The following is an 18,103-nucleotide window of genomic DNA, read 5'->3' on the forward strand; positions in this document are numbered from 1 at the left end:
TGAGGTGAGAGAGCCCTGATCCTCTGAGCGAAGCCAAAGACCACTCTGTACATTTAAACTATTAGTAGCAATAGGTACCGATGACAGCTGTGATGGTAGCCAGATCTAATAAAAAGGAAGGATATGTTCATCTGACTGTCGATGCCTGTTTCTCTGTTATTCGTTTTCTGTGCTGTCTTCACGAGTTCTCATTGTTGCCAGTTGTTGTTAGCTGCTGAGCTAATGCAAAATTAGACACATTGATTGGATGTGATGGAGTGCGACTGAAATCTGTATGAGCAGGTGCGCAGAGCAAACTATTATTTCTGGTTAATTGTCAGTCACTCAATTATGGTTCTAAATTGGGGGCATAGCCTTTTCCTGCAAAGCCTCGGCATACTGTGTGACTGTAAAATTATATTATCCTGGCCTGCAGTGTCATGGATGAAAACTGGGAGTGAGTGAACATTGCTGGAATTAATGATATGCACTATGCTAGAGCTTCACCAGTCTCCCGACTCACTCCTTTTAATCTGCTGTTATCACTACAGAGCAGTATGACCACGTGGCAAGGTCTTAACCAACCTGCTTGTCCCCAGTATCTTTTTGTCTAAAAGCTAAAGTACTTGTAAATCTATCCTGAAACCATTGTGATGTGTTCCCAGGTAACCATTCATGCTGCATGCTGGAAGTGTCACAGGAAGTTGTGTTGTCGATGAATACGCGCGCCAGTCAGCACTGCATACATTGCATAGAGCGGAGCCCGCAGTACATTGGTTTGTAAGTGCTTGCCATGTGTGTGAGTCAAGGCAACAGTTTACAGCAGTGGAGAATGGTCAGGTGCACAGCGGAACGGGGATTGAACTACAGAAATCAATCAATCAGAACATTTGTAAAGTGCAATTCTCACCCGTGAGGATCTCAAGGCCCTCGCGGGAGTGGGGAGGTTGCTGCTACTGTTCGAATAGCCAGGTCTTGTGTAGTCTTCTGAAGGTTTGTAGGTCCTGGGTCTGCCACAGGAGGGTGGGGAGAGTGTTCCAGGTCTTGGCGGTGGGAGAACGATCTGCCGCCGGAGGTCACTCTTCGGAAGCGGGGGATGATGATGAGGGTGAGGTCTGTGGATCAGAGTTGGTGGATGTAGAAGGAGAGATGTCTGTTGAGGTATGCTGGTCAAGTGTTGTGGAGTGACTTGTGTGCGTGGGTGAGGAGCTTGAAGGGGATTCACTTGTTGACGGGAAGCCAGTGTAGGTCTTTCAAGTGGGGTGTGATGGGTCTGTGGCGAGGGATGTCGAGGATCAAGTGTGGGGAGGCGTTCTGAATGCGTTGTAGTCGTTTCAGGAGTTTGGCGGGTATTCCAGCGTAGGGGGCGTTTTTGTAATCCAGCCTGCTGCTGACGAGGGCCTGGGTGACCGTTCTTCATGTTTCGGTGGGGATACACCTGTAGATCTTGCAGAGCATTAGGAGGGTGTTGAAGCAGGAGGACGAGACGGCGTTGACCTGTTTTGTCATGGAGAGGGTGGCGTTGAGTATGAACCCCAGGTTGCGTGGATGGTCAGTGGGTGTCGGTGCTGTTCCCAGTGCGGTCGGCCACCAGGAGTCGTCCCAGGCCGTGGGGGTGGAGCCGGGGATGAGGACTTCTGTCTTGTCCGAGTTTAGCTTCAGGACGCTGTTTTTCATCTACTCGGAGACGGATTTCAGTCCTTTGTGAAGGGTGGTCTTGGGGGTGAGGGGGTCCTTGGTGAGGGAGAAGATCAGTTGGGTGTCGTCGGCATAGGAGATGGTGTTAAGGTTGTGCAGTCGGGTGAGTGGGCGAGCGGTGCCATGTAGATGATGAACAGTGTCGGGCTGAGGGACGAGCCTTGGGGTTCGTCGCGAGTGGAAAGGGGGAGGCGGGCGCTCTGGATTCTGCCGGAGGGGGAGGAGGTGGTCCAGTCCAGAGCCTTGTCCCGGGTCCCTGCGTCGTGGAGGCACGTGCGTAGGGTACGGTGGCAGACGGTGTCGAAGGCGGCTGATAGGTCCAGGAGGATGATATCGTTTTTAATGCAGTTGTGGGTTTCAGTGCAGCAGCATACCACGACAAGGTAATGTAATGTAATGTAAAATTTTATTTATATCGCACAGCAATCGCTCCAATGGAGCATCTAGGCGCTACCTCCGGCAAATTACCAGATGACAAAGTGACTCAGAGTTGGACTGAAAACAAAGGCAAGCATCAAACTAGAGTTCTGGCCATGCTATCTTGCAGTTTAAATATCCAAGTTTTTAATTCTTTACGGAACTCTGTTTCTTTATCCAGAGTTCTCAGGGCAGGAGGCAGAGTATTCCAAGCCTTTGCACCTAGTACTGCCAGGGACTTTCCTCCATGGGTTTTTAAACGAAACCTAGGAACCACCAGAGTATTGGAATTTGATGATCGTAGGCTTCTGGTTGGGCAGTATCTCTTGAATTTTTTCTGTAGATATAGTGGTCCTGTTTTGTGCATTGCTCGAAATGTTATAATCAAAACTTTGAACAGGATCCATTTTACAATGGGAAGCCAATGAAGAGCCTTTAATGCCCCTGAGGCTGACGATTTCTTTGGCCATTTTAGCACCAATCTGGCAGCAGCGCTTTGCACTAGCTGAAGCCGCTGCACTTATGCAGGTCTTCAGCACTGCATAAGTGCAGTGCTGAAGACCTGCACTTATGCAGGTCTTCAGCACTGCAGCATAGCCAAATGATCCAGTTCAACACATGTCCAGGACAGACAGGACAGACAGGTCCCCGTATAAGCAACCCATCAATGGGAGGAGTGAATATGATATGTACCCTTGTTCTGCTTTGCAGCAGAAGGTGGGCAACACAGAAAAGCATAGTTGACTGACCCAATCCCAAACTGAACTAGAGGTTCCTGGCAGCTAGGATTCTACATATTGGCACTGAGTGTAGCTTCTACCCAGCACTGCGCTTGGTGTGTAATGAATCCTTTTTTGGACACATGTGGAGTGACTTAGTGTTAAACAAAAGCAAAATCTTTAACACAGCCACAGCAAGGAAACAGGTGGATGTTTTGCCTGGATTTATAAATCTGCCTGTGACCAGACTACCCCTACCTACTTGGATAGCAAAACGTAGTTCACGAAGGCACAAGCTGCCCACCGAGATTTTGACTGGCTGTCTGCAGCCTGAATAGACTGCTGCTGGGTGCTCTCTTCATTTTTAGCATATTGTAGTTGGAAGCTCCCTTCGTGCTGTACCCCAGAAAACAGTGCATTTGTCATGGAATTATTTTCTGCGTACTGCAGACTAACAAAACAATCCCAACCATTATTAACACGTACCAGAGGCCAAGGAGAAGATTTATGATCTACAAGTGTGGACGTGCATGTTAGTGCACATGAGCTTTGTTAGAAGTGGGGTTTCTAGTTGACTGAGATATGTACCAAGGTCAGGCAGAACCAACCACTCTAGTCAGGGTACGCTAGATACACAACGTAAATAACCGGTGCTTACCCACTGGTAGCTTCGCTCAGAGTAGGCATGTTATCAAAAGAGGCAATATGTAAAGCATTTGTGCAACACACAGTAACACAATGAATACATCACAAAAAGACTCTACAGAGGTTTATAAAACTAGGGTGTTATATAATAAACACTTTAAGGCCAAAACGATAAACATCCAATGTATACTTTTCGAGATATGAACATCCAAAGTATGCAGGTAAAAATGTGGTGCTTAAAGTTCTGAGTGTTGAAAGAACACTCAACGTTTTGTAGGTTATTTACATTTGCCTCGACCAGGTTCCATTGAGTTCAATCCAAGCAGAAGATCATTAGTTATGCGTCTGAAAAATAGTATCTGTAAATTAGTGCCCAATAATCACGAACAAGGGAGATCCATAACAAGTCCCCTGAGACCAGTACACTGTGTACAATTCAGCCGCATGTGAGGCGTGCAGCACAGCTGACAGGGACAGCACGGCTCAATTCGCACACAGTACTATCTCATATGAGGCACCCGGGTTGGGGCGAGCCGCCAGTGTCTACAGCCTTGGGGATGGAGCTTTAAAGGCTGCAATATCCTCCCTCAGGCCGAGTGCGGGGGCTGTGAGAAATCACGCTGATCCCGTTTTCAGGTGCCACTCAATGTCGAGAGCATTTGCGGCTGCCTCCCTCTAGCAGAGTAATAGGCAGTGCAAGCCTTTGCCCTGACAACATTCCATTACATAAATGTGGCGGTTTGGAATAACGCACTGCCACCAATCAGGACTCGGCCATGCTCACTAGGAAATTCCTGGCCCTTTCTTGAAGTAAACACGGAGCACTGAGCCCAGCAGGAGATCGGGCAAGTGCTGCGTTTCACTACCAGAAGTTCATTGTTGATGCAGAGCGGTGCGCTGATTGTCACTGCGTGGGACTTTTCTTGTGTGCAGCAGATGCGCTGGTTCTCATGGAAGGGGCTTCTGCAGTAGTGTAGTAAAAGCGACCAAAAAGTCTTTGTTGGCCCTGAGACTTCAAGAACAGAGGGCAAGCCAACAAGCCATTGGAGAGCACTTTCAATGTAGCACAGAAAAAGGGTAGCAGGTAACAGGAGAGCACAACAAGACAGGTAGCAAGGTGGCAGTCCCTCCCGCAACACAGCAATCAGCAAACCAACACAGGAGAGCAGTTCACAGAATGGCAATCCCTCCTGGCAGCACAACAGTCCTTCTGGCAATGTGCAGATGTATATCCTGCTGTGGCTGGTTACAAGTCCAAAAAATGTCTGATTTTAGGGGATCTGAGACCCAGGACCTATATCCAAAGTGCCTTTGATGTAGAGGGTGACTGCAAAAGATTTCTCTGCAGTACACAAGGATCCCTTTGAATCTAGTCCAGTCTGCCAGGCTAACCCTGAGGGGTAAATCAGTGCTTTGTGTGTGGACAGGACAGTACCTATTGAAGTGTAAGTATCATCCCCTTCCATTACTCCCTGCCCAGGAAGACCCATCAGAATGCAGATGAGTGCTCAGAATGCAGATGAGCCTCACCTACCTGTGTTTGTGTCTGTCTAGTGGGAATGCACAAAGCGTTGCTGTTGTCAATTCCCAGACATGTTTAGGGAACAGGCTGTCAGGCACAAAGAGCAGTAAGTACAGGGAAATGTCCCCTTTCTAAAAGTGGCATTTCTAAAATAGTAATAAGGAGAATTTATCATTCCAAACATATGAAACATGAAAAAGCTACTCCTCTCTCATCAGGAATTACAGCTTAAAGGTGTATTAAGGATTTCCCAATGCTGGTCTACGAGAGGGGTAGGCCTCACAGTGGTGAAAAACAAATAGACTGTCTTAAAAGTAAATTTCCTACCTTTTACTCACATAACACCCTGCCCTTAGGGCTACCTAGTGACTACCTTAGGGGTTACATATCTAATAAAAGGGGAGTTTATGGCTTGGCAAGTAGTTTTAAAGGCCACATAGAAGTGGCAGTAAACCGCACTCACAGGCTCTCTAGTGGCAGGCATGAGATAGATTTAAAAGGCGACTTCTGTGGGTGGCACAATCAGTGCTGCAGGCCCACTAGTAGCATTTATTTTAAAGACCCTGGGTATATGGTATACCACTTTACTAGTAAATCAAATATGCCAAACAGCAATACCATGTTTAGAGGAGAGAGCACATACACATAGCACTGGTCAGCTGTGGTAAAGTGCTCAGAGTCCTAAAGCCAACAAAAATAAGGTCAGACAAATAGGAGGAGGAAGGCAAAACGTTTGAGGTGACCCTTCAGAGAGCGCCATTTTCCAACAGGCTTCCTACCTACTTGAGGAGCACCAGGCCACAATGTAGCAGTGGCCTCTTGTAGCGGCCAGATCTAAGGTAGTATTGCACACACCTCTGATATTAATCCCAAGGTTCATGGGCTTGAGAACATTGGAGGTCCATGCTACACAGATCCATTCGATATTTAAATTGAGGCGTAAGTCAGGCGTGCCTATCTGGTGGTGCAGCAAGCTACCCCCAAACTTTATTAAGTGTTCTCAATATATTTGATCATATTTTATTAGTGGTATTTATATATCTGAGGGGTAGTGGAGTGCCATACATAGAACTAGGAATACATCCTGATGCATGTGGGTTACAGATGTTTAGGTATAGAGAGAGCAATGAACATTTGCAATAGTGTTGCTGCTGCTAAGTGTCAGTATGTGTCTATTCTCCTTCGGCATTTTATAAATGCTATTCTTAAGACCTTTGTGTCGTATAGAAGATACGTATAAAGGAACTCAAAGGAGTGCTCAAAAGACATCATGTTTGTGATTACTTCATCTGAATCAATTATAATTCCATGTTTGCTGATTATGACCCATAAGGATATTGACATTTACTTGCACCATTGATATTAATTCCTTTTGTTGCATATAACTGAATGCAGGCCCCAGAAGACTGAACAAGACTGCCTTTTAAAAAGGCCATATAGTTATACCGTAAAAACAAATGTGTATTACAGATGGGCACGTTTACAGTGCTCGATAATTTAGCATGTCAACGAAGGCCTTTGCCGATGATAACCCTCAAACATATGAGCATTAGATAACACCGTTTGGCCATAACGAGAAGTTGCATAGGCATCTAATTCTACCACGAGAGCTGAAAAACAAAAAATGGAGTCAGATCAAGATAATTTCAAGAGAATATTTCTAGAGTAACATTATCATATTTTTACAGCAGCAGGTATCTGAGATCCCTTGCAAGAGTATTTCAATGAACCATTCTCTTTGATGAAACACTTTGAAAAAAACTATTGTTATTACCTCGGTTATAGAATGGCCACATTTCTTCTGGTTGCACCTCATCATTTTCCCTACGAAATCATCTTAGTTATTTCTGCATACTCATGCATCCCTTCCATGAACCCACTCCATCCCTGTCCCACGGTACTTTGCTGCTCTCGTTGCACTCTTCGTGCTGTATGAATACCAAAGAGAATACAGTACAGCACAATACTTAACAAGAGTTGTTCAGATAAACGTGTTGTGTAAAGAACTTATTGGGTGGGGTCTCTTTTTCCTTCATGTCTTTGCAGACAAGAGTGATATCAAGCCAGAACAGCAGAACCCTTTGCCTACATATCATGAGTACAAACACAACAGCTCCATCAAGGTCTACCAAACCAACTATTTTGCCAGCAAATGTGCAGAAAACCCAGACTACAACTATCAAAGTGTTCAGATTAAGCTCGGAACAGAGATGGAAAGCCTCGGAGGGAAGTGCGATCCGAACCAGCACAAGTTCTGTGATGGACCACTCAAGCCCCGGACGCCCTACAGGTGCGATTTACTGTGGTCTTTATGCCAAGGTTTGAACTCCTGCACTCAGATTTCCCATATGCAACTCTTTGTCTATCTTAGAGGCTGGTACCCAGTGCATGTCACCTATCACAGGGAATGGAGGAGTCTTCATTTTTGTCTTGGTTTGGTTAACAACACGGCCAAACATCTCCTTTAATTATGCTCCATGACATGGCCTGTCTTTCCCCCTGGTCCTGGCAGAAGACAGTGTGATGTCAGAACGCAACTGACAATGAGGCATTACAGTTGCGTTCTGATGTAATTTCTTTATAATAGGTGACTGGGTGCGTCACAAGTCGCCTATTACAAAAAATCTGAGACGGTGTTTTATACAGTAATTGCAGAATCCCATGTATTATTAGATAGATAGATAGATAGATAGATAGATAGATAGATAGATAGATAGATAGATAGATAGATAGATAGATAGATAGATAGATAGATAGATAGATAGATAATTGCATCAGTTCTTTATTTGCCTTTTCCACGCTTCAGTTTGATGCTTTAGAGCAGGGGTCTTAACTATTGATCAGGGCGAGCCAAATGCATGCCAGATTTTCAGGCAATTCACATAAGGTAATTTTGCATTCAATTAATCTAAATGCTACTAATTTCGCACAGTCTGAAAATCTGTCTTGGATTCAGACCTCCTAGCCCTACATTGAAAAGTCTGTCTTTAAGTAGCAGTGCAACCTTCTTCGGCTTATTCTCACAACTGACCACTGTAGATGATTCCTCTTTTACTGTGTTTTCAGGATCAGCATTCGTGCTTTCACACAGCTCTTTGGTGAAGATCTGAGGGACTTTTCCAAACCTCTTTTCTCAGACACTTTCTATTCTCTACCCATCGTGACAGAGTCGGGTAAGTGCGGGTGTGCAACTCTTTTTTAAATTTTATTTTAAAGATTCCCTTTCCAATTCACAAGTCATGACCACACTTTGCGGCTGCAACATATTTGTTTTAGGTAGCTATAAGAAACCATGCTTTCAAGCGTGTTGTTACTTAGGGCAATATGTATCATGCCCAAATGCGTTTGCAAACGCCGAAATTCGCAGAATTTTGGCGTTTGCGAACGCATTTTCCCAAAATGGTATGTATCACACATCTGCATGCAAAATAATTTGCGATTCCTTACATGCAATGTAAGAAGCCAAAAAAAATTGCAAAATGTCCTTAAGGAATCGCAAATTACCACCAACTTCTAGTTGGTGGTAATTTGCGAATTCCTTGAAAAATGCACAATTTTGCATTTTTCAAAGTGCCATGTGACGCACATACATGCCCTTAGGGCATGTATGTGCGCCACATGTGCACCCATGCATATTTCAGGGGTGCAACAGGGTGTCCTTTGGACACCCATGCACCCTTGAAAGTATTCTCAATTTGCGATTAGCAAATTGCGAATCACAAATTGAGAATAACTTCCCTTTCATTCCTATGGGCCTCCTGGCCCATAGAAATGAATGGGAAAGTATTCCTTAATTGCGATTCGCAATTTGCAAATCGCAATTAAGGAATTTTAAGAAATCGCAAAAAAAAGCGATTTTGTACATACATACCTATTTGCGATTCTCAAATAGCGATTTCTTAAAAATCGCTATTTGAGAATCGCAAAACTGGATGATGATACATATGGCCCTTAATTCTTTCTTGATGCTATTTGACTGTATACCAGCTGTCAATGTCCTACTTAAACACTGCTTAAAGCTTGTTATTTGGTACACAGAGTAGTCCACGCCTGTTTGCATATAATGGCCAGTTAGGCAACTGGAACCTTAAATAATTCGCATCATTAAGGGATACTGTGAGGTAAATGGAATTGTGCTTCTAGTCTCTTTATAGACATATAAAGGTCAAATGTCCTCCTTTTGCGTTACAGAGCACTGATTCTTTTAACATCAGTGATTGTTGTCTCCTGGTATCACAGACTGTGTCCAAGAATATTCATATGTCGTAAGAAAACGCAAGAGTTTGATTATTTTTTGTCTCTGTGCAGAGCCTTTGCTGGGGGTGATTGAAGGTATAAGCGCTGGACTCTTCCTTATACTGATGCTGGTGGCAGTCGCTGCCTTCTTAGTCTACAGGAAAAAAGTGCGGCGCGGGTGAGCATCCCTTTAAGTTTTGCACCATTGCTTTTGATGGTTACTGCCTAACTTCACCAGTGAATTCGAATCGGAAACATATAACCATGCTTTGGTAAAACTGCGAGCACCTACAGTAAGTACATAGCGCAAAGAAGAGCAGAATGGCAGAGAAGCCAAGAGAAAGGGCAGGTGGAGCACAGACACATGCTGCTGCCTTTCCAACAGATCTCTGTAACATACAGTCACAGTTTTTTCCAACACCAGAATTGATCCTATGACCAATGCATAGTGCTTAGGCACACTGTCTTGCTTTTTAATGCACCAGTAGTAGTGATGTTCAGATCTCAGCAGTTGTCAGATGCGGGCACTAAACTGATTGTACATTATACCTAAGACCGGAGGCAGTCACAGACACATAAGAATCTGTTCCTATATGTTTGGTATTTTTAATAGGAGTTTGAAATAACATAATAAACATTGTGTTTGCCTGTTAGTCATCTTCAGATCACACACAGGTGTCATGGTTCAGGCCAGCATTGTGCTTATTTTATCAGCTTCTCAACATTACCTGTATCCAGCGGCATCCATAAAAGTCCAGATGCATGCCATATTTTGAGTATCATCACAGAATACGTAAGGTAGTTTCAGTTTGACCTGGCCACCTTGGGCATGCGTTGAACATCACTTGTCTAAACGGTTGCATTGATCCTGAGAAAATCACTTTGTGTAACTGAGTCTTAGAATGCCAGATAGCAATAGAAAGCAGCTCGAAGCTCCCTATGAGGTAATTAGGTGTTCTAAAATACTTACTTTCATTAAACTAGGAACCTTTTCTGGATTGTTTAAGACAGTCTGCTATTGAGTAATTGACAGTAGCTGTCAGCTGAAGGTGCCTAAAACAATTAGATCAGCAATGGTGTTTCTGTGGTACCCTTAGGCAGAACCGATCCTATTCAAACATTAAAGGTCATTTTAGTGAAGCATCAATCGCTACACGATTCCTTCTTTAATGAGCAAACCATCAATCATCATCCCTGATTTGTTTTTCTAAAACTGTGCTTTTCTAAAGATTTTTCACTTTTTCTCACGATACTTTTGGCATGTTCTTTCTTTTACAAGCATGCCCTTCTTCCATAAGCATGACCCACTATCTGCTTTATGTGGGATTCTTGTAATGCGCACTGTTACTCTACCCGAGTGCCCTGGCGCTGTAGACCGCTGGGGAACCCGTCCTGGTTTTCCCTGTGAGATGGTCCTTTTCTGGGTATCTTCAGGGTGAAACCAGGCATCCCCGGCGTCTGTGGGGGGCCGTTGCAGAGATGAGGGAATCTTAATGCCCAGAGTTACCGAGTGTGTTCCCTGGTTAGAGTAGGCACCGAGGCGAGAATTATCGAGTCCATTGACCCCTGGTCCACGACCCTGCCACGTCAAGAATTGAACCCTGGTCCCGGGCCGTTCTCTGCTTACAGGTCTGCCGCCTCTAACCAGTGAGCCACACCTCTCCACAATCACATATTTCCTGCTTCTGTTGGGTGGACCCTCTTTGGGATCTTCCACAAAGTGAATTCATATCCCAAACCATGTATGGTCTCTTCCATTAGGTCAGTCCTTCTCCCATCAGCTGGACCACCTACGTACTCTTCAAACATACAATATCTCCTCCTTACAGCTAGACCCTCTATAGGCTTTTCAGGCATGTGATTACTTCTCCGATAAGCATGGCTCTCTCTGGGTGTTCACGCCACATACTTCTTTCTAGACGTAGCTTAGAAAGGTTCTCCGTTTCATCCCGTCTGAGCTTCACAAAGAAGTAGTCACATCTTTAATTCAATCTTCGCTGAACTAAACACATGTCTCTTATCTAGCTGTTTCAAAGGATCAGTTAAGACTTGTGCAACTGATCCAGAATGCAGCAGCATGACCTATAACTAAACTATCAATGAAAGGTCATATTACACCCACTCTTTCAGATGCTCTGGCTTCCAGTAGCTCAGAGAATTCACTGAATTTAAAACCTTGTCCTTTATTCACAAGGTACTTCATGGCTAGGCTACATCTTTTCCTCGGGATATATAAAATCTGCTTGCCAGCCTATGGTGGAAAAGCCTTTTCTTAGGCTGCTTCCGGGAGTGGAGTTTTCTCCCCTTTCATCTCCATTCCCAGCCTTCATTATTAGTTTTAAAAGAGGCTTTAAAACAGTTTTATTCAGAATTGCTTACAATTATGCAGCATTGCTCCAAATGTTATGATGGATTAACTCTGCTCAGTGAGAAGAAATGTTCTTGATCAAGCACTTTAGAAAGGGTTGTAACATAACATAACCTAACCTAACATAACATATACTTGTGGAATAAATAAATAGGTACCATTTGTGAGCCACCTGCGTTACCGACACAGCCGCCCATGGAGGACTTAACACTCTAATGCTTTATTACAAACTAGATTGTCTACTTAGCAGGATAGTGTGAACTGTGTATAATGTATCACAAACCGCCTGCCTTGCGTATTTTCTGTCAATGTGTATACTGTGACAACGATTTTGATTAACAAATATGCAGAAACTTAAAAAAAATAAACAACAACATATCCTTGTGTGGGATCTGTGCCACTTAATTTGTTTTCCTAAGCTTCACTTTGTACTCTCTTCAAACATGGTGATTTTTATCTAATAATAGTGGTTACCGATATGTGTCCTTCAACACTATGCACAATCTTTAAATATGTGGTTGCCTTTCCATTAAAGATGCCAAATTTCAGGATTTTTGTAAATCTCTTTCTTTCACTCCACTCTCAAACCTTAACATGTTTTTCAGGCAATGTTCAACTTCTTTCACTAATATTCACCTTAAAGCCTTTGCTATCCTATTTTCTCAGCATGCATATCTCTGGGACCTTGACAAAGGTGAGCCACTCTGAGTTATTCTCCTGTTTGATTGTTCTTCCTTGTGCCATGCATGCTTGTGATTTATTCAACACATGGACTGTTCTTCTGCAGACTCTTCCCATTCGATTCCTTCTCTTCTTCGAATGCTCCCCAAAAACCCTTCATACATGTGATCCATGTCTCTTCCTGAAATAATCCTGTACAAACCCTTCATATGTGTGATTGTTATATTCTTGGGTGAAGTGTTAACATGGAGCTATGCCCTTATGAGTTGGTATTATGCATGGTTCGAACCATTTTACATTTGCTCCTTAATTCAACTGGGACTCAGTAGAGCATGTTGGGAGCTGGTTTCGGTCATATTTCTATGGATTGAGGTCCATGCTGGTTGCCTGATTCTGCAGTCTTTCCAATCATTGAGTGGCATATTTGGAGCTCTGTAGACAATGTTTATGTAAATTAGTAGTGATATCATAGAGATCTTTCCCATCTTCACTTGGTGTCTAACTTGAGGGAAAGTGAAGTTGTGTATGGATGCCATTGAGTATTGGGTCAGTTTAGGGTGTTGACACAACTCAGAACTGTGCTAGATTTCTTACTTCTAGTGATCTGGATTGGAGTGTCACCGGACGTGTTAGCTAGTCAAAAGAAGCATGTTGGGTGTCGCCAACAGGATTTCAGTTTTTACTCTATTGAGGCAGAGGAAGAGACAGTGGAATGTGTGGTCTGGACATTTAGGGGTGTGTGCTTGGTTCCCTGGTGTTTTGTGGAGCTGGATGTCAATTTGGGTGACATGAATGTTTATTTTGAAGTGCACTTGGTTTGCACTATTGGGGGATATAGGCTGCCCATTTCCATGCTTACTGTAACACTAAAGGCTACTCCCGGTGTTCAGTGTTGTCTTTCGCACTGCCCTTACAGCCTTGTCTGTCCCACTCATTCTTGACATGTTATGGTGATTTTGCATTTAGAATATATGCCGGATGAGAAATCCATGCATTTCCCAAGTTTATTGTGTACTTTTTCTCTGTTTTACACCATTACCTCTTCAGGCGAGTATCAACTCAGGAACCCTTTTCCAGTGCTAGTTGGAATATGCTAGATTGAATTAAATACATATAACTGCTATACCTCGCTTTTCACACCTATATTCCAGACTATGCCGATGTTGAGTGAATTATGAAGAAAGTCTCTTTATTTTTTATTATTATAGTAACAGTTCAGATGGACCTACGGCAAGGCTCAGTGCGCGACGCGAGAGAACATCATCTGTACATTTACATTTGGGTAATAAAGGGTAAGACGACAGTATCATTTTTCTTACAAACTATGTTTGGTGTGTAAGAGATTCCAATATATGCTAACTTGTGGTATGTTTTTATGATTCGCAGCAACAGAAGAACTTCCAGGTGAGTGCATAAAAAGACTACAGATTGTAATTAAATAAACAAAACATACACTTTCAGTCTAAATCTTGCTTTGTCTCCTTCCTCATGTAGCCCAATAAAAACAAGTCAGTTTGATACTCACTTCACTAAACTTCAAGCAGACTCGAACTACCTACTGTCGGAGGAGTACGAGGTAGGGTGAAGTATGAACATGGGTATCTGAAGTAATGTAGAGTCCAAGGTGTTAACATGAAAGCAATGTACTATCTTTACTCCATTGTAAGATAACTGTATTTGATAAGTGACTGATTTTGCCGTGAGTAGAAATATGCCAGACTGGTCTGACAGTTCCATTCTATGTGGCTTGATTGTGGAACATATGTTAAATGGAGGCAACTGGAGGGAGTGCATTGTCAAAGGACCCGGCAATGGCAGCATAGCAAGAATAAAGATATAAAAGGAAGGCATAACTTTTGGTTGACTTGTGCATTGAAGATTAAAGAAGGAAGGCCCATCAATGTGGGATGAAACAACTAGGCTAGCAACACTCTGTGGTATTTGGTGTCTCTGCTGGTTCAGAACGTGTGCTAGTAATTTTAAAGGGGGAAACACTTAGCGACCTATAAGGGTACCGGGAGTTCCTTGAAGAGGATTAGAAATTATAAGTAAGAGTTTGGAGAGAAGGAGTCAGCCTACGGCATAACAGCAGACGATTATGGAGAAAGGGAGATCATAAGCCCCAATAAAGCCCATGTTTAAGGAAAGAGGTACAGGAAAGAGGGGACAGACAGCAACAAAGATGATTGTGCAAGAGAAAAGCAAGTGAGGAGAGATGTAAAATGGGGCAAAGATGATCAAAATATCAAAACCTGCAGTCAGAGGAGCCCAAGTCTGCAAGACAGAAAAGCCAAAAGGAGGAAGGACAAGGAAGAGGAAGCCCAACAAACAACCTATGGCATCGCTTGGTGACATAGGGTCTGTTCCTTCGTATTTTTCTTTGGATGAAAGGAACAACTTCTGTTTCACATATATTTTGTGAAACGCTTCAGATGAAAGGGACAGTGGTAGAATAGATGCACTGATGGGCAGTCTACTGGCAGCCATATTAAAATCAGGACTTGCATCTTCTTTACTGAGGGCCCTCATGGATTTATTACAATCTCTCTATTTGTGTATTTTAAGTAGCACTGTCGTGCTGGGGGAGTCTGGAATACTGGGGACCCAAGGTTTTGCTTTCATCCAGGAAGAAGGTTTTGGAATTATAGGAGTGAAGGTTCAAAGTGGTTCAGTCTCCTGTATGTGCTGTTCATTAACATTTTCAATACAGTTGATTTCCACTGTTCTTTATTTTTATCTCACCCAGGCATCGGTCTTTAATCAAATAAAATTGTATCCACAATTCATCTTCATAATAAATATTTAATCGTTGTTAGGATATTTCAAGTTATCTACTCTAATGAGGAAGTAGTAGAGTATTAAATGTAAAGCAAGTCCATGTGTTTCGTTATTTCTCCCGGCTCTAATTAAGATTATATAAAGAAAAGTGTGTCCCTCATTAAAATATCCCTCAAGTTGCTAAATACAGTATATCACAGCTTTTACATGTTCTAGCGATCAGAAGTTGTATCATGATGGACTTTGCTGGTGCAGAGTGCCAGGTTCATGCGCCTGCAGTGCATAAAATGAATTCATATAACCCGGTATTTCTCTGAGTTCGTTTTTTATTCTCAGCGAGCATAGCTCGAAAACTGTGAGCAAGGTTTTCAATTTCTCACCAGTGCTGAAAATAGAGGACTAACGCCAGTGGCGGCTGGCAGGGAATGGGAGTGGCAGGGCAGGCAAGATTGGAGTTAAAAAATAAACAAAAACAAAAAAAACACTTACCTCTTCAGCCGGCCGCGTCTCTCCTCAGCTTCCCTGCCGACATCCCAGAACCGAAGCAGGTAATGGAAGCACACACAAGCTCCGTTCCTTAAGCCAATCATAATGCTGCGATGCAGCGTTGTGATTGGTCTGAGCACCGTGCTCTGGTGCTCAGATGTGGGAATGGGAGCCTGGGCATGTTCCTCACCAGGGGGTGTAATGCAGCCTGGTGGGGAACATTCAAAGTGCGCATGACTGTTTGGCCGAGCCAAGACGGCCAGCCAAACAGTCACGCACACTTAGAGTGCGCCCTCCACAATTGCCTCGTGACCTCAGCCCCGCAGCTACCAAAAGTAAAATGATAATTACAAAGATTTTAGTATCTTTTTATTTTTCACTGTTCTGAAAACTGTGGGGCGACGCTCCTACGCTTTAGTGGAGGAGCTGCCCCTGACTAACACTGAGAAATAGTGGGTTGAATGAATTCACTTTTCACTTAACACACTGAAGGTGCATTAAACAGATGCTCGGCTCTGAGCCAGAAAAGCTAGACATGATTCGGCTCCAGGTTTCAAGTAACTACTGCTGCACATCAGACAATTCTGTCAATGTAGCTACCTAAGAAGATTGTTAACGAATCGAGGTTATATGTTGGAGTCGTCTGTGGATTAATCACAGAAAATATGTCCATTTGATATCTCTGTTATAGAGGACAGGTGGCATACATGTGAAATTATTTCTTTCTGCCATAGTGGCAGAACCTCTAAGACAATTTGCATGCATTGACCCACACCATTTTACTATGTTTGCTGGAGCGAAATAGACATTATAATAAGTGCAGTATTGTATCGATTTTAGACGAGTGGGCGTTATTATTGAATGCTTGTCTTCACTCTTCAGGCTATCACAAGACCTGTCAGGCCGACACTCCTCAATGGCTTCTGTGATGTTTAATCATTAACTTGCTAGCAAGAAGGCTTGTGGCCAGTAGTACACATGTTCTTCATGTATGTGTGGGAAATTAGGAGCGCTCTGAAGCATGGATAGTTTTGTACTTATATATCTGCATGGAAATCATAGCATAACATAACACGTAGAAAATGTCAATGTGGGCTTCTATGCAAACAAAATAGTTTAAGAGGAAGGTAAGTCTAAAATGATTGTTGACTGTGGAGAGAATAGTTGGCCAAAAGATTGTGGTCATTTTGGTGCAGTGATTTTGTTGCTATCAGCACACCATATAGCTGACATAATACATGTTCAGCTTGTGGATGGTGTCTGAAAAGAGAGTGGAGAGAAACCCCCGGTATCCATCATCCCACCCTACACTGTCTCCCTCCACATCACTCTTTCTGTGCCCCTCCTTACCATTCCAAAATGTAATCTGGCCCTCTCTAATGCCATAACCAGCAGACCATTGCACCCCAAGCAAAATCCCATATCTATCGGTTTTGCTCTCGCAAGTCTCATCCCTACATCACTCCCCGTCACTTTTTGTCACCTACCCTGATACATATTTAAGTGAATCACACCTAACACTTTTTTGTGTGTTTAACTCCACACCCCACTGAGGGTCTTCACTGGTGTGCCTCCACCTCCCCAGCACCATTCCAAGTCCTGGTGCCTTTACACTCTTCTTTGAGAAGGCCCATATGGGCCCAATTGCAATCACCGTCACGCCAGGCAATACCTTATACACAATGCAAGGGCGTGTGCATGTATGTGCTAGGAAAACAGAAAGGGGGAAGATGTATCAAGATACCAATTTGCGATTCTCAAATAGCGATTTTTTGAGAATCGCTATTTGAGAATGGCAAAATGGTATGTATCCAGAAATTCGCAATTTTTTAGCGATTTCTTAAAATTCCTTAATTGTGATTAGCAAATTGCTAATCGCAATTAAGGAATAATTTTCCATTCATTTCTATGGGCCAGGAGGCTCATAGGAAGGAATGGGAAAATATTCTCAATTTACGATTCGCAATTTGCTAATCGCAAATTGAGAATAATTTCAAGGGTGCAAGGGTGTCTTAAGGACACCCTGCTGTGCCCCTGAAATTTACACGTGTGCACATATAGCGCACATACATGCACTAAGGGCATGTATGAGCGCCACATGGCACCTTTACAAATGTCAAAAAGTGCATTTGTAAAAGAATTCGCAAATTAACACCAACAACAAGTTGGTGGTAATTTGCGATTTCTTAGTGTAAATTTGCAAAACCTGGATGCTTCAAACATAGCATTTAAGGAATCGCAATGTGCGATTCCTTAAATGCTGACGAAAACTTAAGGAATCGCAAATTTTGCGATTCCTTAAGTTTGCGATGCGATTTCAATGATACATCGCATTTTCCGATTTTTTTTTGACGCAAACGCTGCTATTTTGCGATTCGCAGCGTTTGCGACAAAAAAAACGTTTGATACATCTGCCCCATACTTAATTCCCCATGATTTCATCCACGGCAGATATTTACCCGGCTGTCCTTCCACACTGGTTGAGGAAGCAGCCCACTTTTACTCAGCACTGTGTTATCTTCCTCGTTGTGACGTAGAGCGCTCGCGCCGCGCAGCGTCTCCTGGGCATCAGTC

At 43.3% G+C, this 18,103-nt stretch overlaps 1 protein-coding gene across 2 annotated transcripts in view; it reads left to right on the forward strand.

The window, feature by feature from the left end:
• The window catches only part of PTPRB (protein tyrosine phosphatase receptor type B), a 471,570-nt gene that overhangs the window by 371,141 nt on the left and 82,326 nt on the right, over positions 1-18,103 (forward strand). For both annotated transcript variants that reach the window (XM_086921879.1, XM_086921886.1), the window contains 6 exons: positions 7,027-7,270; positions 8,047-8,153; positions 9,289-9,394; positions 13,474-13,557; positions 13,652-13,669; positions 13,760-13,841. In XM_086921879.1, the coding sequence (XP_086778005.1) occupies positions 7,027-7,270; positions 8,047-8,153; positions 9,289-9,394; positions 13,474-13,557; positions 13,652-13,669; positions 13,760-13,841 (641 nt within the window). The remainder of the gene's footprint in view (positions 1-7,026; positions 7,271-8,046; positions 8,154-9,288; positions 9,395-13,473; positions 13,558-13,651; positions 13,670-13,759; positions 13,842-18,103) is intronic.

This window comes from Lissotriton vulgaris, chromosome 1_1 (assembly GCF_964263255.1).
Source record: "Lissotriton vulgaris chromosome 1_1, aLisVul1.2, whole genome shotgun sequence".
In the NCBI taxonomy this organism is placed as follows: Eukaryota; Metazoa; Chordata; class Amphibia; order Caudata; family Salamandridae; genus Lissotriton; species Lissotriton vulgaris.